Source organism: Sus scrofa, chromosome 10, assembly GCF_000003025.6.
Source record: "Sus scrofa isolate TJ Tabasco breed Duroc chromosome 10, Sscrofa11.1, whole genome shotgun sequence".
In the NCBI taxonomy this organism is placed as follows: Eukaryota; Metazoa; Chordata; class Mammalia; order Artiodactyla; family Suidae; genus Sus; species Sus scrofa.
Window position 1 is genome coordinate 46,695,014 of NC_010452.4, and position 22,937 is coordinate 46,717,950.

General features: G+C 43.5%; 1 protein-coding gene across 5 annotated transcripts in view; it reads left to right on the forward strand.

Moving 5' to 3' along the window:
- The window catches only part of NMT2 (N-myristoyltransferase 2), a 75,353-nt gene that overhangs the window by 47,847 nt on the left and 4,569 nt on the right, over positions 1–22,937 (forward strand). For 3 of the 5 annotated variants that reach the window (XR_002336349.1, XM_021064837.1, XM_021064836.1), the window contains exons 9-11: positions 11,425–11,595; positions 19,510–19,677; positions 22,373–22,510. Coding sequence is in view for 2 of the 5 variants with exons in the window: in XM_021064837.1 (XP_020920496.1) it covers positions 11,425–11,595; positions 19,510–19,677; positions 22,373–22,510 (477 nt within the window). In the remaining 3 variants the exon portion in view is untranslated. The remainder of the gene's footprint in view (positions 1–11,424; positions 11,596–19,509; positions 19,678–22,372; positions 22,511–22,937) is intronic. The other 2 variants (XR_002336351.1, XR_002336350.1) reach the window with 1 other exon arrangement.

Consider the following 22,937-nt stretch of genomic DNA (forward strand, 5'->3'; position numbering starts at 1 on the left):
TCTGCAGTATGGGGTTGGAGCGGATTGGATTCTAGACATGTACATTGTGAAATTTTGAATATTTATATTCTCTTTAGTAAGAGGTAAGAAAAGTTCAGGTTTCTGACAATATCTCATTAACACATGGAACTAAGGAATAAGATTTAAAGGAGAGACCGGGGAGAGGAAATACTATCATTTAATTATCGGTTGTTGTTTGTTTGTTTTTTTTTTTTTTCTTTTTAAGGCCACACCTGTGGCATATGGAAGTTCCCAGGCTAGGGGTCAAATTAGAGCTGCAGCTGCAGGCCTGTGCCACAGCCACAGTAACACTGCATCTGAGCTGTGCCTGTGACCTACACCATAGCTCATGGCAACGCTGGATCCTTTCTTTACCCACTGAGCGAGGACAGGAATCAAACCCACATTCTCAGGGAGACCAACATCAGGTCCTTAACCCACTGAACCACAATGGGAACTCCTAGGTTGTTATCTTTTGAAACTAATAAATGCTCAATGTGGAAAGTTGTCTCTTAGTAAGGGGAAATTTAAATGTGCTTCCCAGTCTTGGCTTCATTTGGGGCTCCAGCGACTAGTTATCTGTTGCTACGTAACAAACCACCAAGATGTAGAAGCCTAAACAACACACGTGCTCTTGGGTTCTGGGTGAGGAATCAAGGCACAGAGTAGCAGAGACCTTTGCTTGAGGTTTTGTCATGAAGCTGTCATCAAGGTGTCAACCAGAGGGGGGGACCTCCCCTAAAAACTTGACCAAGGAGTTCCCATCTTGGCTCTGCAGAAACGAATCTGACTAGCATCCATGAGGACACAGGTTCGATCCTTGGCCTCGCTCAGTGGGTTAAGGATCTGGCATTGCCGTGCACTGTGGTGTAGGTTGCAGACACGGCTCAGATGCAGCGTTGCTGTGGCTGTGGTGTAGGCCGGCAGCTGCAGCTCCAATAAGACCTCTAGCCTGGGAACTTCCGTATGCTGCAGGTGCGGCCCTAAAAAGACACAAACACACACAAAAATTGACCAAGGATGGATCCACTTCCAAGCTGATGTTGCCATTGGCAGCTTGGAGTTCGTCTCAGGCAGTTTTTCCAGGGTCCTAGGGTGCTTGCTGGCTGGGGTTCTCAGTAAGGCCTCTTCAGCATGGCAGCTTGCTTTATCAGAGCCAGCAAGGAGCAGATCCAGGAGAGTCTGCTGACAAGATGGACGTTAAAATCATGGGTATCAAGGAGTTCCCGTCGTGGCGCAGTGGTTAACGAATCTGACTAGGAACCATGAGGTTGAGGGTTCGATCCCTGCCCTTGCTCAGTGGGTTAACGATCCGGCATTGCCGTGAGCTGTGGTGTAGGTTGCAGACACGGCTCGGATCCTGCGTTGCTGTGGCTCTGGCGTAGGCCGGTGGCTACAGCTCCGATTCAACCCCTAGCCTGGGAACCTCCATATGCCGCGGGAGGGCCCAAGAAATAGCAACAACAACAACAACGACGACAACAACAAAAAAAGACAAAAAAAAAAGTGATGGGTATCAGTTCACACAGTGGCATCGCTCTTGCCATGTGTCATTGGCTAAAGCAGGTGAGGGTCCCACCCACACTCCGCACAGGTGGACGGTGAGGCTGTGAACCCGAGGCAGGCATCCCTGAAGCCGTCTTGGAATCTGCCCACCCCAGGGCAGGATCTTTTTTGGGGAGTTTTGATTTCCTCAGAGGCTCTTCTTCCTTTGGGGTGGCCGTAGGTATTTGAACTTGATGGAGGGATCCGTGTGGAAGGTGGCTAGATTCCTCCCAAACAAGGTGAGGACTTCACCTGCGGAAGGTGTAGCCAACTCCAGCTCCTTTCATCTTTGGTTGTGTGTTTACCAAATGCCCGTGATCAGTGGCTTTGTGAATTGATGTCTTTTTTTCCCCAGTGACAAACCAGAGTCAACTAGTTTCTGACTTAGGCAGAATCTCAGAAGGAGAGACGTGGAGGCGAAGGCAGCCAGAGGTTGGAAAGCCAGGATCATCGTCCTGGGGCTCTGCCTCCTGGCAGACGGGCTGGAAGGCACCAACTGCCTTATCCTGAGCTTTGGTTGCAGACGGTGAGCTGAAACTAAAGAACTCACTGCCTGACTATGAGGCCGCGGATGGCGGGGGAACAGAGATCAAAACAGGAAAATAAAAAGCAGAGGTGACATAACAAAGGAGGGTCCATGTGTCCTGGGGAAGAAGCACCAGGCCCCTTCGATCTGGGGTGACAGAAAAGGTGAGCATGTGGAGGTGCATGCACTGCAACAGAAATGCAGGAAAATGCGCCGAGAGGTCACGCCATCATCACAGCCATTGTTCTTGCTGATCTGCTAGACATAATGTCTGCTAATGCCTGAGACCCCCAGCAACCAAGAGCAACAGAGTCACGTAGAGGCACAAGTGACAGAAAAAAGGGGTGCAGTGCCCATCTGGGACGAGGTACCACTGAGTCCCAGTGCTGTCCTTGCCAACTGTCAGATTCTTTGCTCTCTGAGAGGTGAAATAAGGACTCGGAGCTCGCCTTCTTTTTTCACTCAGGGCAGATGCTGCTTTGGTCTCCCCGAATTTCAGTTTCTTGAACCACAGCTTGTCCAGCTTGTCTGTAAGGCAAGCTCCCCTTTACACAGAGCTGCCTAAAGTAGAATGAAGAACAAGGAGTTGTAGTAGCTGTCATGGGTTTCTCTGGGGTGATTAGAATTAGAGCTGCTTAAAGTTTTTTTTTCTTTTTTGGTTTTTTTTTTTTTGCCTTTTTTTTTCTTTCTTTTTTTTTTTTTTTCTTTTTTTTTTTTTTTTCGGGAGAAGTAGGATTTATTATTATTTGCCTCAAGTAAGGTCAACACCGGGGATCTTTCCCAAAGCAGTGTCTCATGAAAGTTATTTTTGACTTGACTTTGTCCATTGGCCTCCATGTTTTCATACAAGCATCCATTGGCTCATAGCGAACAAAGTTTTGACCTGTTGGTGACAAATTGCTGGTTGGGCATTGGTGGTGAAACCAGACTTGATAACTTCGGTTCCTTGCTAGAGCAGTCCTCTTCCAGCTGTGTTGCAACAACAACGGTGACTGCCTTTTTTTTTTCCCCAGTGTGTCAGAGTTGATAAAGTGTTCTCACAGATTTTATTCCATATATTCTCTGAACAACCTTTTGCAGTCGGCATTCTCTCCCCATTGAACAGGTGCAAAGACTGAGGCTTGAAGGGCGATGCTTAGACAGGAGCATATCATTAGGAAGTGGAGGACTTGGGATGTGTTTCTCGTGTTTCTCCCATGAGGTCCCTTTGCCTCTGCCGTCGCCTCTAACACACCCGTGTTGGGGAGGAACCAAGGCCCGGTGCCATCAGACGTCTCTCTGTGCCGTCATTAGAAACCAAGTTGAGGCAGGGAGGTCCAAAGCCCCCCTTCCCCTTTTTAGTCATAGGGAAGGAAGGCAAACTGAAGAGTCGATTAATGAAAAAAAGAAGCAAGAAGAGATGCAGGTCCAGATACTGGAGGATGAGAAGGTGCCAACAGCTGCCACGTTGGCGTGGGCCTCCTGAGTCAGAAGTCGGACGAGGGAGCAGCAGCCAGACCACCTTCTTCTCTCCCGAGGGCCCAGATGGATGACACCACTGCTCAAAGCTACATCATTTAAGAACATTTCTCTCTTTTTTGCAGAAGTTCCCAGGTCAGGGACTGAACCTGTGCCACAGCAGTGACCCAAGCTGCTGCAATGACAACATCGGCTCCTTAACCCACTGAGCCACCAGGGAACTCCCAAGAACATTTCTGTACCATGAAGCCCAAAGAGAAGAACCTTACTGAGAACAGCTTTTGCTCTATGATTTGGTCTCATTTTCTGATTCGCCACAACTGTTTCTTCTTCCCGTGCCTGCTCGACGTTCTCCTCACCAACTTCTGACCATATGAGTTAACATTGAAGCCATATGGAATCTGAAATATGGCACAAATGAACCTGTCTGCAAAGCAGAAACAGGCTCACTGACATGGAGAACAGACTTGTGGTGGCCAAGGGGGAGAGGGGAGGGAGTGAGGTGGCCTGGGAGTTTGGGGTTAGTAGATGCAAACTATTACATTTAGAATGGATAAGCAGGAGTTTCCGTTGTGGCTCAGCAGAAAGGAATCCGACTAGGATCCATGAGGATGCAGATTTGATCCCTGGCCCCTCTCAGTGGGTTAAGCATCTGCCATCGATGTGAGCCGTGGTGTAGGTTGCAGACACATCTGGGATCCTGAGTGGCTTGTGGCTGTGGCTGCAGCTCCAATTCAACCCCTAGCCTGGGAACTTTCATATGCAGGTGTGGCCCTATAAAGTCAACAACAAAAAAAAGAATGGCTAAGTAATGAGGTTCTCCTGTGTAGCACAGGGAACTATATCCAATCTCTTGTGACAGACCATGATCGAAAATATTATTTTGTAAAAAATGTATCTATACAAATGTATGCCTTAGTTGCTTTGCTGAACAGCAGAAATTGGCACAACATTGTAGATCACCTATACTTTAGAAAAGCATTGATTGAGGCCAGCATTCTGCCAGACAGTTAACATCTGTAATCTCGTTTATTTTTTTAATTTTATTTTATTTTTGTCCTTTTAGGGCCACATCTGCAGTATATGGAAGGATATGGGTCGAATCAGAGCTGTAGCCACTGGCCTACACCACAGTCACAGCAATGCTGGATCCAAGCCGCATCAGTGACCTATAGCCACAGCTTGAGTTCCAGGGACCAAACCTGCATCCTCATAAATGCTAGTTGGATTCTTAACCCACTGAGCCACCACGGGAATTCCCTACTTTTTATTTTTTATTTTTTTTCCCTCTCTGCACCTGCAGCAGATGGAAGTTTCCAGGCTAGGGACTGAATCTGAATCATAGCTGCGGCAACACCAGATCCTAAATCCACTGCACCACCACAGGAACTCCTGCCTATCTTTTAAATGTTGGTTTGTTTTTCATTTTGTATGGAGAATTTCTGAACAACATAGGACTGCTCCCCCGGCATGTGAAGGTTCCCAGGAAAGGAATCAAACCAGAGCTGCAGCCGCAGGCCTACACCACAGCCACAGCAACTCAGGATCTGGGCCTCATCTGCGACCTACACCATAGTTCATGGCAATGCCATATCCTTAACCCACTGAACGAGGCTAGGGATCAAACTTGATCCTCATTGTTACTAATCAGATTCGTTTCCACCGAGCCACGATGGGAACTCCAGGTGAAGAAATTTTTTTTTTTTTTTTTTTTTTTTTTGGCTCTTTCGGGCCACACCCACGGCATATATGTTTCCAAGCTAGGGGGTCAAATTGGAGCTAAAGCTAGCAGCCTGCACCACAGCCACAGCAACTCGGGATCCGAGCCACATCTGCAGCCTACACTGCAGCTCACGGCAACGTCAGATCCCTGACCCACAGAGCAAGGCCAGGGATCGAACCCACATCCTCATGGATACTAGTTGGTTTCGTTTCCGCTGCGCTACAATGGGAACTCCAAGTGAAGGAATTTAAAATAGAAAAAAGCAGGGTTCCTGTCGTGGTTTAGTGGAAACAAATCTGACCAGCGTCCATGAGGACGCAGGTTTGATCCCTGGCCTCGCGCAGTGGGTTAAGGATCTGCATTGGCTGTGACTGTGGCGTAGGCCGGCAGCTGCAGCTCCAATTTGACCCCTAGCCTGGGAACCTCCGTATGGCTGTGGGTGCAGCCCTAAAAAGACAAAAAATAAGTTAAAAATAAAGGTAGATGCAAACTATGACGTTTAGAAAGGATAAACAGCAAGGTCCTACTGTGTAGGACTCTCTCCAGTCTCCTGGGATAAACCATGATGGAAAAAAAAGAATGTGTGACTGAGTCACTTTGCCATACAGAGAAACTGGCACGATGTTGTAAATCAACTGTAATTAATTAATTTATTTATTTTTGTCTTCTGTCTTTATAGAGCCCCACCCGCAGCATATGGAAGTTCCCAGGCTAGGGGTCAAATTGGAACTGAAGCCACCAACCTATGCCAGAGCCATAGCAACACCAGATCGGAGCCTCGTCTTCAACCTAACACCACAGCTCATGGCAACACCAGATCCTTAACCCACTGAGCAAGGCCCGGGAGCGAACCCGCAACCTCACGGCTCCTAGTCAGATTCGTTTCCACTGCGCCACGACGGGAACTCCTAAATCAACTGTAATTTTAAAAGTCTAAAGAAGATGGAAAGTGGGAGTGAGGTCCGTCTCCCAGAGTCTTTACATTGTGCTGCAGGAAGTTTGCGCCTGCAAAGAGCTGACACACATGTTCTAGATTTAGTAGCTGTAGATGTTTTTTTAGTGTCAATGTCCTGCCCCTCCTGAAGTCAAATAAATAATCATTGCTCACGTCTCTACTCTGGAATCTTGGCTCCGAAACAGTTCGTGCCACATACTTTGAGAACAGCGCCGCTTCTGTTTTTTAATAGAGCTTTATTTCCTTCTGTACTTACAAGCAGATTTTTACACAGATTGCATTGTACGTGGAGTTCGATGAGGAATGCATGTCAGTTGGATTGTGGGGAAGTCTCTGTGAATCAGAAGTAGAGTTTTCTTTTGAAAATTAAGATTTTATAACAGTTTAAGGAATTTTTAAATTTTTGGGTTTTGTTTTTTTTTTTTTTTTTTTTTGCTTTTTATTGAAATCTGAGAAAACATTGACAGTTCCTTTAGGTTCTGAGATACATAAGCCATTGTTAGTCGGCAGAAGTAAATATCCTTCCCCTGTTTCTAGGGACATGTTTTAAAATTTAAAAAAAAATTTTTTGCTTTTAAGGGCCACACGTGTGCCATAGGGAAGTTCCCAGGCCAAGGGTCATATTGAAGCTGCTGCTGCCGACCTACACCACAGCCACAGCAACACGGGATCCGAGCCGTGTCTGCAACCTGCACCACAGCTCATGGCGATGCCAGATCCTTAACCCACTGGATTGAGGCCAGGGATTGAACTTGAGTCCTCATGGATACTAGTTGGACTCATTACTGCTGAGTCACAACAAGAACTCCTTTTTTTTTTTTTTTTTTTTGGCCATGTCCATGGCATGTGGAAATTCCCAGGCCAGGGATCGTACCCATGCCACAGCAGTGACCCAAACTGCTGCAGTGACCATGCCAGATCCTTAACCTGCTGTGCCACAGGGGAACTCCCTTTCTTTATAGCTGAATGTAGTCTTCTCTTATACTTTAGGGGTCTTCTAAAAATCTGTTTGAAGTGCCTTTTAATTGCCGAGTTTATATATACTTTCTCCCTGTACATTTGCCAAAACATAACCATTTCACTGAGTCTTCCTTAACTAAATTCTAGTACCTATTTTTCTGACTTTCAGAGACTTGAGGTAGCAGTTCTCAAAGTGTGGTCCAGGGACCCCTGGAAATTCTCATGGCCCACCGGGGGGTGGGGTGCTGAGAAGTCAAAATTTTATAATACCACAAAAACATAATTTGCAGTTTTTCCCTTTGGTTAAATTACAAGTGCACTGTTGCAGTCTTCTAGAGGCCTTATGAGATGGGAGCTTAAATAGTCTTTTGTTTTATTTATTATTTATTTATTTGGCTGCACCCTTGACATGTGGAAGTTCACAGGCCAGAGATTAAACCCAGGCCACAGCAGTGACCTGGGCTGCTGTAGCGACACCACCAAGCGCCTTAACCCACTGTGCCATAAGAGAACTCCTATATTTTTAAATTTTTATTTCTGGAGTTCCCATCATGGCTCAGCAGAAACGAATCCAACTGGGAACCATGAGGTTGCGGGTTCAATACTTGGCCTCGCTCAGTGGGTTAAGGATCTGGTGTTGCCGTGAGCTGTGGTTTAGGTCACAGACACAGCTCAGATCCTGCGTTGCTATGGCTGTGGCTGTGGTGCAGGCTAGCAACTGTAGCTCCAATTCGACCCCTAGCCAGGGAACCTCCATGTGCCATGAGGGCAGCCCTAAAAAAAAAAAGAAGTAAATTTAATTTCTAATGTGATGAAGATGGATAAATACAACGCACATAAGCAAAGATTTTTTTGTGGTACTGAATAATTTTTAAGAGCAGAATGAAGTCCCAGACCTAAATATGTGAGAACTGCTGCTTTAAAGATGTCTGCTGGAAAACGATGTTGATTTGAGTGCTTTCACAGTATGAATATTCAGTGAATAAGAACTGTGCTGTAGAAGTGTATTTTGCTCGAGAAAGGAGTCAGCAAGCTTCATTTTTCATTTCTGAAGGTTCTCTATTAACAGCATGTTCTTGTTGCTTTCATTAGTAAGCTCGTTGCTTGATATTATTGATTGTTACTGAACTAGTTAACAAAAGAAAACACAGTCTAATACTGAGAAAGCCTATTTAATATTCATCAAGGTCATCCTCATAGCAGAAAATAAATCTTTTCAAATGACTGAAGTGTGTATTCCGTAAGGTTTTGGTCTTCCAGCCTTTAGAAATGCCTGTTTATTTCATTTAACATTATGTAGCAATCATAGAGGTTCCTTTTCCCCACGGATTGCAGTACAGAAACACTCTAGGAGTTACTGTTGTGGCTTAGCAGGTTAAGAATCCAACTAGTATCCATGAGGATGCGGCTTAAATCCCTGGCTTTGCTCATTGGGTTAAGGATGTGGCAGTGGCCGAAAGCTGCGGCTTAGGGCAGATGCACCCTGGATCTGGAATTGCCATGGCTGTGGCATAATCCAGCAGCTGGAGCTCCAATTCGACCCCTAGCCTAGGAAATTCCATATGCCACAGGTGCAGCCATGAAAGGAAAAGAAGGAAGGCGGGGGGAGAAATGCTCCAGATAACTAGAATTGGTTTAGAAAAACAGAAAAAAAAAAAAATAGAGTTTCATGCCCGGCCTTTACTTAAATACCAGGCCATAAAAAATGTCATGTCTTCAGAGCTGACAGTGACATTTTTTTGTCTACAGCCTTTATCTCACCTCAGTGGGTAAAGGATTGTGGTAAAAAGCCTAGGAATTCATTCATTCATTCAACACCTGTTAGGCCATTTTTAACCAAAGGTTAAACCGTGGATACAAGCTCGGACCTGGAGGCTTGGGGTCTTTTGGCTTTGAGCTCCACAGAAATACTACAAGTATGAGTTCTCTGTTAAATGTCAGTAACTTAAATTTTCTCAAGTTAGGATATTCAGCCTTTTTTTTTTTTTTTTTTTTTTTTTTTAGGGCCGCACCCACGGCATTTGGAAATTCCTAGGCTAGGGGTGGAATTGGAGCTGCAGCTGCCGGCCTACACCACAGCCACAGCAACTCAGGATCCAAGTCGCATCTGTGACCTACACCACAGCTATGGCAATGCTGGATCCTTAAGCCACTGAGCGAGGCCAGGAATCGAACCTGTATCCTCACGGATACTAGATGGGTTCATTACTGCCATGCCACGATGGGAACTCCTATATAGTAAAGTATTTTAGCTGCATAGCTCTGTCTTTATGGATGCTATAAATCATCACTGAGTGTCACGTAGTAAATACTCAGCTAAGGACTATTGGGTCCGTAAACACAAAGAAAACATCTCGCGTCTCCTCGGCAACACTAATCAGTAATCAATCAGCATCTTTGTCACTGAACTTAAGAAGCCTCAGCATGACTGCTAACATCTGTCAGAGCCAGCCCTCAAGATGAAAACCTGTTTCCCCCTTGGGCTTCTCTCCTAACCACTAATCTGGGGGTGTGCAGGAATTCTGATGACCTAATTTCATTTTATTTTATTCGTTTATTTTATTTAACTTTCTGGGGCTGCACCCGAGGCACGTGGAGGTTCCCAGGCTAGGGGTTCAGTCAGAGCTGTAGCTGCTGGCCTATACCACGGCCACGGCCACAGCCACAGCCACAGCCACGTCAGATCAGAACTACATCTGCGACCTGTACCACAGCTCATAGCAACGCCAGATCCTTAACCCACTGAGCAAGGCCAGGGATTGAACCTGCCTACTCATGGTTGCTACTCAGATTCATTTTCCTCTGAGCCATGATGGGAACTCCCTATGATGACCTAATTTTAGAGGGAGTTTGTTTTGTTTCTGTTTCTTTGTTTTTTTTGGCTGCGCCAGTGACATATGGAAGTTCCCGGGCCAGGGATTGAATCTAAGCCACAGCTGTGACCTACACCACAGCTACGACAGTGCTGGATCCTTTAACCCACTGCACTGGTCAGGAGATCAGACTCACATCTCCTCAGTGACCTGAGCCACTGCAGTCAGAATCCTAATCCAGTGGGAACTCCTAGAGGGGGGTTTTCATTGAAAAGGACTGTATATATACAGGTTGTCACTTAAAAAATTTATCTAGTATTTCTTCAAGAGAAAAAAATCAGGTTAACTGAAAAAAATGTGTTTGTATTAGGTTTTTCGTTTGTATAAAGAAACACATGCAGTGAAGTTTCTCACTTCTCATGTCAAGTGTCCTGGTGTCTGGACGCTTGCAGTAGTTGGTATCTGGAGCTCCTTTAAGGGTAAGTACTTGGCCAGATCCAAATGGGGACTTGTCCTGACCTTGAGGATTTGTTAGCCTAATATAAAAATTGTGACGTTCTGGAGTGATGGATTCAGGTGCCTATTTGGATCACCTTTTAATCAAAAGACGGCATGAGAGACCAGGGCCAGTACTTGCCAACCAGCCGTTCTTTCTTAGCTATGAAAATGCTTGCCTACCCAGGAGATTCCACTGTGGCTCAGCTGGTTAAGAACCCGACAGAGTGTCCGTGAGGATGTGGGTTTGATCTCTGGCCATGCTGCACACTGCAGCATGGGTCGCACGCGCGGATCTGGCATTGCTGTGGCAGTGGCACAGGCTTTAGCTGCAGCTCCGATTGTACCCCTGGCCCAGAAACTTCCCCATGCCACAGGTGCAGCCTTAAGAAGGGGAAAAAAAAAAATTCTTGCCTTCCCATAGTGATGATGGGCGTTTCTTTCATTTTTGTTGCTCATGAAAACAAAATGACTAATTCTTTTTCACAGGCTATTGAACAAAGTAAGTTTCTCAGCCATTTTCAACTGTGTTTTTAAAATGGCAGGTACGGCAGTCTTAAAACGAAATACTCCAAGTCGCCTATCTTGGTGGGCTGTTACCATGCTTGGCATTGGTGTATAGATCAGCTTGTTGTGTTTTCTCATCGGTTTTGTTCGGGTCATGGACAATATGATCAAAGACCTGGTACACAGAGATGGGAGGAGACACGCTGTGTAACTTAGATCTACACTGGTGCTGCTCAGACTTGACGTGTGTATGAATCACCAGGGGATCTTGTGAACTTGCAGACCCTGACTTGGTGGGTCTGGGGTGGGCCCAGGCTTCTGCAGTTCTAACAAGCTGCCATGGGGCTACTGATAGTGCTGATCTAGAGATCCTGCTTTGGTGCCAAGTTTGTTAGCCTCTCTTCTTTAAACTTGCCAATTTGTCTTGTTTTCACGCTCACAGGTTACAAAAACGTCAGGCTTGAGGCCAATGGAACCAAGAGATGTTAAAGCCGTCCAAGAACTAACCAACAGTTACCTGAAGCAGTTTCATCTGGCCCCAGTGATGAATGAAGAGGAAGTGGCCCACTGGTTCCTCCCTCAAGAGCACATCATTGACACCTTTGTAGTGGAGGTAAAAATAAGGTGATAAGATGGCACAGACAAGTGCATGAGTATTGTGCACTTGAGTCTGTTTTCCAAAAGATCAGAGAGGGGCCCATCTCCTTCCTCTGCCTTTGTGACTCACTGCTTCTTTCTATCCCAGATTGTATTTCTGCTCACCTTGTTAGAACCTGATGTTCTTATGTTTCCATCCTGGAAGAGAGCACACTTTTATTACTTAATATCGAGACATCAGGATACTGTTCTGTTGTTGCTTTTCTGTTTTGAAAAGGGCAGTTTGGATGACCTCATCTCAGATGGATGTGTCCCAAAGTTTCATGTTGCTTTGCTTTTGCAAAACTGGCTGGAACTGAACTGCCTCTGCTTGAGATGGTGTAATTCAACCACTTAACTCAACCATTGTCGCCTTGATTTGCAAAATTTTTTCTATAGGCTGAGTACTGATACTGTTGTCTCTAGTGGGCTCTCTGTTCTGTTCCATTGATCTCTGTGTCTGTTCCCCAACAAGGACCATGCTGTCTTAATTGCTGTAGCTCTCTATTACGTAAGCCTTGATATCGGGTAAAGTTGAGTCCTCCCACTTTATTCTTTGTCAAGATTGTTGTAGCTCATCTAGTTCCTTTGCCTTTGCATATAAATTTTAGAATAAGCTTGTCTTTTTATCTACAAAATATCTTCCTGGAATTTTGCTATGTCTATAGGTTATTAAATCTATGGATTAATTTAGAAAGAATTAACAAGTCTTATAATCCATGAGCATGGTATGTCTTCATTTATTTTGGTCTTTTAAAATTTATTTTATCAGCATTCTATAATTTTCAGCATCTAGCTCCTGTGCGAGATCCTTTTTTTTTTTTTTTTTTTTTCTTTTTAGGGGCATACTTGAGGCATACGGAAGTTCCCAAGCTAGGGGTCGAATCTTAGCTGCACCTTTCAGCCTATACCACAGCAACAGAAGGTCCAAGCCACATCTGCAACCTACACCACAGCTTGTAGCCATGCCGGATCCTTAACCCACTGAGCAAAGCCAGGGATTGAATCCACATCCTGGGGGATACTAGTTGGGTTCATAACCCACCGAACTGCAATGGGAACTCCTGCATATTTCTTTTTTTAAAGTGTGTACCTAAATACTTCATTTCCTTGAAGTCATTATAATGGTATTGTGTTTTTAATTTCAGTTTCCACAGTCATTATTAATATGTAGAAATGTATTTGCTTCCTTTGTGTTGCTCTTGTATCCTGCAGCCTTGCTGAAATTACTTCTTGGTTCCAGGAGTTTATCTAGAGATTTCTTGGGATTTCTACGTAAACACTTAAGCTATCTACAAATAGGATCAGGTTTATTTCTTCCCTTCCCATTTGTAGGCCTTTTATTTCTTTCTCTTGCCTTATTGCAGGGGCTAGTACTTTTGTTGAATGAGAGTGGTGAGGGTTGGAATTCTTGCCTCATTCTTGATGTTAGGGGAAAAGCATTCAATCTCCCCTCATGAGTCTAGGCCCTGATGTTAGCTGTAGGCTTTTTGTAGATGCTTCCTAACAACTTGAGAAAATCCCCAACTTGGTGAGAGTTCTTATCATAAATGAGTGTTGGGTTTTGTCTAGTGCTTTCTCTGGACACAGATTGATACAATCATCTGATTTTCTTCTTTAGTCTGTTGATATGGTATATTCATTTATTGATTTTCAAACGTTGGACCACTCTTGCATACCTAGAAAAATTATCCACTTGATTATGGTATATAATTCTTTTTATACATTATTAGATTTGGAGTACTAATATTTTGTTGAGTATTAGTTGAGTTTGTGAGAAATATTGGTGTGCACTTTCTTTTTTTGTCATTTGTTTGTTTGCTTGCTTTTGGTGTAAGGATACTACTGGCCTCATAAGATGAGTCAGGAAGTGTAACCTCCTCTTCTCTTTTCTAGAAGAAATCATAGAATTGGTCTTAATTTCTTAAATGTTTGCCAGAAGTGTCTAGTTTCTCTAACCTGAGAGAATGCTTTTTTGTTGAAGTAATGAATTCACTTTCTTTAATGGTTATAGGACTGATCAGATGATCTATATTATTGATTGAGTTTTAATAGGGTTGACTTTGGAACAACATGGGTTTGAATTGCGTGAGTCCAGGTACATTTTCAGTACGTACTGTTGAACTACGTGATCTGAGGTTGGTTGAATCGAAGGACTCGGAGGGCCAACTGTAATGCTATACTTGGATTTTCAGTTGCACTGAAGGTCAGCACCCCTAACCCCCACATTTCTCAGGGGTCAGCTGAAGTTTGTGGTTTTTGAGGAATTGGTCTATTTGTTCTAAATTGTCAAATTTATAAGAATGAAGTTGTTAGTAGACCTTTGCCTACATGCTTGTATCTCTCATGAGCCATCCTGTCTTTTTTTTTAATTTTTTATTATAGTTGATTTGCATTGTTCTTTCAGTTTCTGCTGTACAGCAAAGTGACCCAGTCATACACACTGTCTTTCTCATATTATCTTTTATCATTTTCCATCACAAGTGATTAGACATAGTTCCCTGTGCTGTACAGCAAGACTTCATTGTCTTTCCATTCTAAATGTAACAGTTCGCACCTTTTAACCCTGAACAAGCACCCTAGCTTAATAAATCTGTTTCTTTCTCTTTTGTCTGCTTTTTAGGGCTGCACCTGTGGTATATGGACGTTCCCAGGCTAGGGCTCAAATTGGAGCTACAGCCGCTGGCCACAGCCATAGCCTTGCCAGATCTGAGCCAAGTCTGTGACCTACACCACAGTTCACGGCAAAGCTGGATCCTTAACCCACTAAGCAAGGCCAGGGATCAAACCCGCATCCTCGAGGATCCTAGTCAGATTTGTTAACCACTGAGCCATGGAGGGAACTCCCAGTAAATCTATTTCTTGCCTATTACTTTGTCTCTCACTGAATTCCTTCTCTGCTGAGACACAAAGAACCTGAACCTCAGTAAGTCCAGATGCCTGGTCTGAATATGATCTCTGAACAGCTGCAAGAACAAAGGTTTCTGACACCAGGAAATTTGCAACAATCAACCCCACCGCCACCCCTTTTCATATTAAAAAAAAAAAAAAAGCCTGAATTCTAACTTAGGTAAAGTGTTGGGGCAGGGGCAGGGGCGGGGGCGGGATCACTAGTCCATCACCTTCTCGGTCTGCTGGCTTTATAGGAATAAAGTCTCTATTCCTTGTCCCAGCAACAACAGAAAGAATAAAGTTGTTCACTGTCTTCCCTTTTAATGGCTTAGAATCTGTAGTCATAGGCTTTATTTAATTCCGATAGTTCTGTCCCTTAATGAGAGGGGTGTGGAAGTCCCCAGCTATAACTGGATTTGTCTGTTTTATCTCCAGCTCTGTCAGTTTTTCTTGACGTGTCTTGAGGGGCTTGTTTGGTACTTACACATGTAGGACCTTCAAGTCTTGCTAGAGGATTGATTTTTTTATTACCATGTCATACCTCTCTTTGCTCTGAAGTCTACTTCATTGTGTTTTTTTTTTTTTTGTCTCTTTTTGTCTTTTGTTGTTGTTGTTGTTGCTATTTCTTGGGCCGCTCCCGCGGCATATGGAGGTTCCCAGGCTAGGGGTTGAATCGGAGCTGTAGCCACCGGCCTACGCCAGAGCCACAGCAACTTGGGATCCGAGCCACGTCTGCAACCTACACCACAGCTCAGGGCAACGCCAGATCGTTAACCCACTGAGCAAGGGCAGGGACCGAACCCGCAACCTCATGGTTCCTAGTCGGATTTGTTAACCACTGCGCCACGACGGGAACTCCTTCATTGTTTATTAATACAAGCAGTCCTTATTTTCCTGTACTTCGCCTTATTGTACTAAGCAAATACTGCATTTTTCACAGATTGAAAGTTTGTGGAGTTCCCATCGTGGCACAGCAGAAACAAATCTGACTAGGAACCATGAGGAGGCGGGTTTGATCCCTGGCCTTGCTCAGTGGGTTAAGGATCTGGCGTTGCCATGAGCTGTGGTGTAGGTTGCAGACCAGGCTCAGATCTGGTGTTGCTGTGGCTCTGGTGTAGAATGGCAACTACAGCTCTGATTAGACCCCTAGCCTGGGAACCTCCATATGCCGCGGGGGTGGCCCTGAAAAACCAAAAAACCAAAAAAAAGAAAGTTTGTGGCAACCATGCCTCCAGCACCTCTATTGGTGCCATGTTTCCAACAGCATTTGCTCACTGTTTCTCTGTGTCACCTTTGGGTAATTCTTGCGATATTTCAAGCTTTTTTGTTATGATTGTATTTGCTATGGTGATCAGTGATCTTTGATGTAACTACTTCTACTTGCTAAAAGTTCAGACAACGGTAGCATTTTTTATCAATAGAGTTTTTTTATTTTTTATTAAAATTTTTTAAATTAAAATGTAGTTGATTTAGCAACAAGGTATTGTTAAATTAAGGTACTTATGTACATTGTTGTCAAGACAGAGTGGTATTACACACTTAATAGACTACAGTGTAGTGTGAACATAACTTTGGTATAAACTGGGAAAACAAAAAAAATTGGTGACTCATTTTATTGCACTATCCTCTTTATCGAGGGGCTCTGGAACCCAATCTGCAGTGTCTCTGAGGTGTGCCTGGATAACCACTCCTACTGTTGAAAATGCGTGTGTACAGGGTGTATCTTTTTCAGTCTTTTTACTCTCAACTCATTGAATTCGAAGTAAATGTATTACAGACAGCATCTCTTGGGCCATCTTTCCTTATCCACTGTGCTAGGGTTTCTAGGATTGGTGTTATTATTGACCATTTATACTTGGTGATTGTTGGTAGCTTAGAGCTGAAGCCTTCGGTATGACAGCTTGCTTCCTGTTTGTTTCTTCTGGTTCCTGTCCCTCTGTTTCTTTTTCCTTTCCTTCGTGTTCTTTGAACATCTTTTGGATCTGTCTTGATTTATTTATAGTTCATCTGACTCGAGTCTCCTAGTTTTTGTGACGGTTGCTCTGGGCATTGCAATATACAGGTGTGACTTTTCACAGTCTTCTGGTATCTGTCTCACCACGTCAAGTGAATTTACTTTCATGTAGATCTCTACCTTCTCAGCTTTTAAATATCACTGTCTTGAACGTCAGATGGTGTCATGCTTTTGGTTTCATTCATCAGGTATGTTTATAAAACTCATGAGAAGAAGCATCGTTCAAAAGATGTACCTAAGGGAGTTCCTGTCATGGCACAGTGGTTAACGAATCCAACTAGGAACCATGAGGGTGCGGGTTCGATCCCTGACCTTACTCAGTGGGTTAAGGATCCGGCATTGCTGTGAGCTGTGGTGTAGGTTGTAGACGTGGCTTGGATCCTGCATTGCTGTGGCTGTGGTGTAGGACTTAATTGCAGCTCCAATTCAACCCCTAGTCCGGGAACTTCCATATGCCTCCGGTGTGGCCCTAAAAAGACAAACAAAAAAAACCCAGAAAACCATGTACTTAAATCTCTCCTCTTCCTTCCATCCTTTCTCATGCTCCAAGATGTTTTCTTTTCTAATTTCCTTTCTATTTGAAGAATGTCCTTCAGCCAATCTTTTTTTTTTTTTTTTTTTTTTTGTCCTTTTAGGGCCACACCCGTGGCATGTGGAGGTTCCCAGTCTAGGGGTTCAATCAGAGCTGCAGCTGCTGGCCTACACCACAGCCACAGCAAAGCCAGGTCCAAGTCTATAGCCTACACCAGAGCCTTAACCACAGAGAGAGGCCAGGAATCGAACCTGAGTTCTCTCGGATACTAGTTGGGTTCATTACCACTGAGCCACAGTGGGAACTCCTTCAGCCAATCCTAAAGGTATGTCTGCTAGCAACACATTCTTTTAAGATTGATTTGTCTGAGAATGTCCTTATTTCCCCTTCTTTCCTGAAGTGATGGTCTTTTCTTTCCACTCTCGGGCCACTTGCTTCTCCCCCCAGGGTTCCAGGTGAGCAGTCTGCTATTATTTGAACTGGTATTCTGCTATAGGTAATGCATTGTTTCTCTGAGGTTGCTTTCAAGATTTGTCTGTCTTTAATTTCTGGAAATTTTAGTATGATACATGGCTTTCTCTGGGTTTATCCCATTCGAGTTCACTTGACTTCTTGAATCTGTTGCAGGTGTTATGCCCAATTTGGAACAAGGTCTTCAGCCCCACATTTTCTTCTCTCCCCTGGCACTCTGGTGATAGGAATGGTGGATCTTTTCTTACTGCCCCACAGATCCCTAAAGCTTAATTCCTTTTTTTCCCCAGTGTGTTTTCTCTCTGTTCAGATTGGGTAAATTCTACTGGACTCTTCAAGTTCAGTGATTCTATCCTCTGTCATGTCCACTCTACTCTTAGCCCATCCAGTGATATCTTTTTCCCCACTCTGATTTCTGCCGTGGTATTTTTCAAGTTGAAAATTCTTAATAAAGCTGAAAATTTAGGTCCTTAAGTCATCTCTAATACTGAGCTATTAATTCAGTGCAATAGAGATTCACTTTAGCTTAACATCTTTAATTTCATAAAGACTGAAAAAAAAGGTTTAATGAATCAGCAGCACTCAAAAACCAGATTATCCATCCCTCTGGAATTTTCTGCCAAAACAAATACTCGCAGTGACACATGTGATCCAGCTGTATAATTCAAATATATCGTAGTTTGAATTATATGCAAACTTGCATAGGTCGCCACAGCGCATTGAAACAACCTAGCCAATGTTGGCTGATTTCTTGTACTGAAAGAGGTGTACCAGTGATAATGAAACCAAAACTATCATGTGCATCCCTTTTGATTTTTTTATACAAAATTTAAAAAACATATTAGGCTTTTTATTGTTTATTTTTTAAGTTTTATTGAAGTACAGTTGATTTGCAGTGTTATGATCATTTCTGCTGTATAGCGAAGTGATTCAGTTATACATGGGTACACATCCATTCTCTTTCAAATTCTTTTCCCACATAGATGATCACAGAATCCTGGGTAGAGTTCTCTGTGCTCTACAGTAGGTCCTCACTAGCCAGTCATTTCAAATACAGTAGTCTGCATATGCCAGTCCCAAATCCCCAGTCCATCCCTCCCCTCTTCCCCCAGCCCATCCTCTTTGGTAACCATAAGTTTGTTTTCAAAGTCTGAGTGTTCGTTTCTATTCTGCAATTAAGTTCATGTGTATTCTTTTTAAAAATTCCATATAAAGGTGATATGGTATAATGTTTGTCTCTGGCTCTCTGACTTCACTTAGTACAATCATCTCTAGGTCCATCCATGTCGCTGCAAATGGCATTATTTCACTCTTTTTATGGCGGAGTAATCTTCCATTGTGCATATGTACATCTTCTTAATCCATTCATCCATTGATGGACATTTAGGTTGTTTCCAAGTCTTGGCACCATGTTGTGCATCCCTTTTGACTTTTGATAGCTTCAGACTTTCTCGGTTACTCACATGTATTTTGGTGCAGTACCAAATACCTTTTACAGGCTTCTAACAAAGCAGCTTCCAGACCTTTATCCAACTTCACTGTAGGCTGATAAAATTCCTGCCTTGTGCCAAGAAGATGTAGATGATATACAGTATCTTTTAGTTGGAAAAGGTCACCTTCTAATCCTTAGTGCTCTTATTCCTGCAAAAACAATGAATTTACTTCTCTCACTGTCCCGAAAGTCTAGAGAGACTTTTCAGTCACCCAGAGAGGAGCATTCCTTCTAGAACATTCTACCGCCTAAGACCCTGATGCAAATCACAGACGAGCACTTCGGCTGAGGCAAAGCTCCATGCTCTTCCTTGGCCTCAGCCCAGTGTCTCATAAGGGGCTCCAAGTCAGACTCGGAAGGAGGAGGGAGAGTCGGTGCTTTCCACTCTAAGGGAAAGCTGTGGGCCCGTCAGAGATCAAGACGTGCGCTGAACTGCCTGGATGAACCTTGTCGGAGGAGATGTTTACCTGACGTTACCTTTGTTCTTTAGAACTCCAGTGGTAAACTAACTGACTTCCTGAGCTTCTACACACTCCCCTCCACAGTCATGCACCACCCCGCTCACAAGAGCCTCAAGGCTGCCTACTCCTTCTACAACATCCACACGGAGACGCCGCTGCTGGACCTCATGAACGACGCGCTCATCATAGCCAAGCTGGTACGCAACCTGCCCCTTGTCCCATGTGTGTATCCAGATATGTATGTCAGCCTGTACGAAACATTTGGTTGTGTTTTCTTCCATTCGGGGGGGACTCATTTGAAAGATGTTTTACTGTTGACCTTCCACCAAAGGAATTTTGATTAAGAATTTTTTTTGTTTAATTTCAGTGGCTATTTTCATCATGAATTCTTTCTCTTTTTTGTTCTTTCTCGGCCACACCTGTGGCATGTGGAAGCTCCCAGCCCCGGGATGGAATCCAAGCTGCAGCTTGCGATCTTACACTATATAGCTCATGGCAACACCGGATCCTTAGCCCACTGCACCAGGCCAGGGATTGAACCCACACCTCAGCAATGACCTCAGCCACTGCAGAGACAATGCCGGATCCTTAACCTGCTGCTCCATATCAGGAACTCCGATTTTCATCATGAATTCTATTGTAACTTAACCAGAAAGACATTTTGCGCAAATGAGAAACTTTTTAGCCCTTATGTAAAAATACGTAAAATTCATAATCTAAGGACTATAAATCCATGATCCCATGAGACAGGCAAACCATGGAGATGTTGCAGGTTTGGTTCCAGATGGTTCCAGACCACCACAATAAAGCAAGGACAGCATCAATGAGCCACAGGAGCTTTTTGGTTTCCCGGTGCATATAAAAGTTATCTTTTCACTATTGTACCATCTATTAAATGTGCAATAGCCTATCTAAGCAGTATATATACCTTAATTTAAAACACTTGATTGCTAAAAAATGCTTATCATCACCTGGGCCTTCAGTGAGTTGTAATCATAACATCAGAGCTCACAGATCACCATGACAAATACAATAACAAGTGTGAAATGTTACAAGAATTACCACAATGGAACACAGAGACACCAAGTGAGCAAATGCTGTTGGGAGAATGGGGCTGATAGACTTGCTCAATTGTAGGGTTGCCACAAACCTTCAATAGATGAAAATATGTATCTGTGAAGCGCCATAAAAGCAGGTCTCCCTGGTTGGGGAAAAATGTGTGTTTGTGTTGCAGTGAATAACTGGCAACAATAAGTTTTTTGATTCCACTAAATAGTCTCTGAATGTTAAAATTAGTTTAATTTTAGGGAGTTCCCTGGTGGTCTAGTAGTTAGGATTCAGCTGTCAACTGCTACGGCCCAGGTTCAGACGCTGTTCTTGGAACTGCGAGATCCCACATCAAGCAGCTGCATGCCGCAGCCAGGAAAAAAAAAAAAAAGTTTTAATTACTACAATGATCATAAGAGGGATTTAAAAATGAAAAGAATTAAATTCAAAATGCGCCTTTATTTGCATCATTTTTCTGTTTCCTCAATGTAGTAGTAAAGGTAATTATTAAATTCTTGCTACAAATAAACATTTTCCTTTAAAAAGAGGTTGAAATCCATTGACAGGGACGTTTTGATGTGATTACTATAAGAGAAAATAGTGTTCATGAGAAATTGAGAGAACACATCAGAAGTGTCTTCCTTGTATTCTTCTCTTTTTTTTGTCTTTTCTAGGGCCGCTCCCATGGCATATGGAGGTTCCCAGGCTAGGGGTCTAATCGGAGCTGTAGCCGCTGGCCTACACCCCAGCCACAGCAATGTGGGATCCAAGCCGCATCTGTGACGTACACCACAGCTCACGGCAACACTGGATCCTTAACCCACTAAGCAAGGCCAGGGATTGAACCCGCAACCTCATGGTTCCTAGTCGGATTCGTTGACCACTGCACCATGACGGGAACTCCTTCCTTGAACTCTTCTAGTATTTGATCATTGGAAACTTTTTTTTTTTTTTTTTGGTCTGGGCCTGCGGTGTGTGAAAGGTCCCTGGGCCAGGGATTGAACCCGCATCATGGCAGTGACCCAAGCCACAGCAGTGACAACCCCGCATTGGAAACTTTTTTTCATATCTGTTTTTTGTCCACATCAGGAGTGTACGGACATTCCCAGGTTGGGGATAGGACGCACACCGCCACAGTGCGGCACCCTTAACCCAATGCACCACAGTGGGAGCTCCTCTCCTTTGATTCTTTGACCTTGTAGCTTGTTTTCAACTATTTCCCCAAAAAGGCCAGTAATAAGTTGTTTATGGTAAAAACCCTGAAAAATAAGAAATGTAGGTGCTTCGTGTGTGTGTGTATAATATATGAAGAATATATATATAATACATTTGTATTAGCTAACATTTTCTTAAATTGTGTTTCTGCTATTAAAATATTACTAAATTTATTTCCCAGTGTCTGCCCAAGACAAATACACAATTTAAAGCCTTTACAGGTTTGACTCGTTGGGTGTAGGTTCAGGTAAGTCAGAATTTAGAAAGGCCAGTAACCAGCAGTTCTGTTGATGGTGCCATCTAGGCAACTGTTTCCTTCAAAAACAGGGACAAAATAATTTCTGAAATCTTAATAGATAATTTTTTGACCGTGTTAGCCCACAAACTGTGTCTGTTTATTCAACGTTTCTGTATAATCTTGCTGACTCCATCAGATTCACTGCTTGCTAGTTTTCTTTAATAAGACAGTTTTGAACTGAATTCCCAACCTACACTACATATTACAGACATTAAACCTTATAAATGCATATTTAGGCTCCTAGTAGGGGGATTAAATATTATACAGACATGCATCATATATGAAACACCCTAATCCTTGGATATTTTAAACTTTTTTTTTCACACTGGCAGAAAGGATTTGATGTATTCAATGCACTAGATTTGATGGAAAATAAGACATTCTTGGAAAAACTCAAGTTCGGCATAGGCGACGGCAATTTACAGTATTACTTGTACAATTGGAGGTGCCCAGGAACAGAGTCCGAAAAGGTAAGTGAGGTTGATAAATCTTGGTAAACTTGATACATTACCTAGAAAATCCCATACTTTCTTCTCTTCAGATTGAGAGGTGTTTGTTTGTTTTTTTTTAATTTAATTATATTTTTCTTTTTTGGGCTGCACCCACGGCATATGGAGTTTCCCAGGCTAGAAGCTGCAGCTGCCAGCCTATGCCACCACCACAACAATGCCAGATCCAAGCCATGTCTGCCATCTACGCCGCAGCTCACGGCAACACCTGATCCTTAACCGCCTGAATGAGGCCATGGATCGAACCCGCATCCTCATGGCTACTAGTGGGGTTTGTTAGTGCTGAGCCACAATGACAACTCCTCCAGTGGCTTTTTAAAAATATAGATCTATTGTACTCTAGTATAATTTCATTTTCCTTGATCACTTGTTCTTACTGTTCCATTTC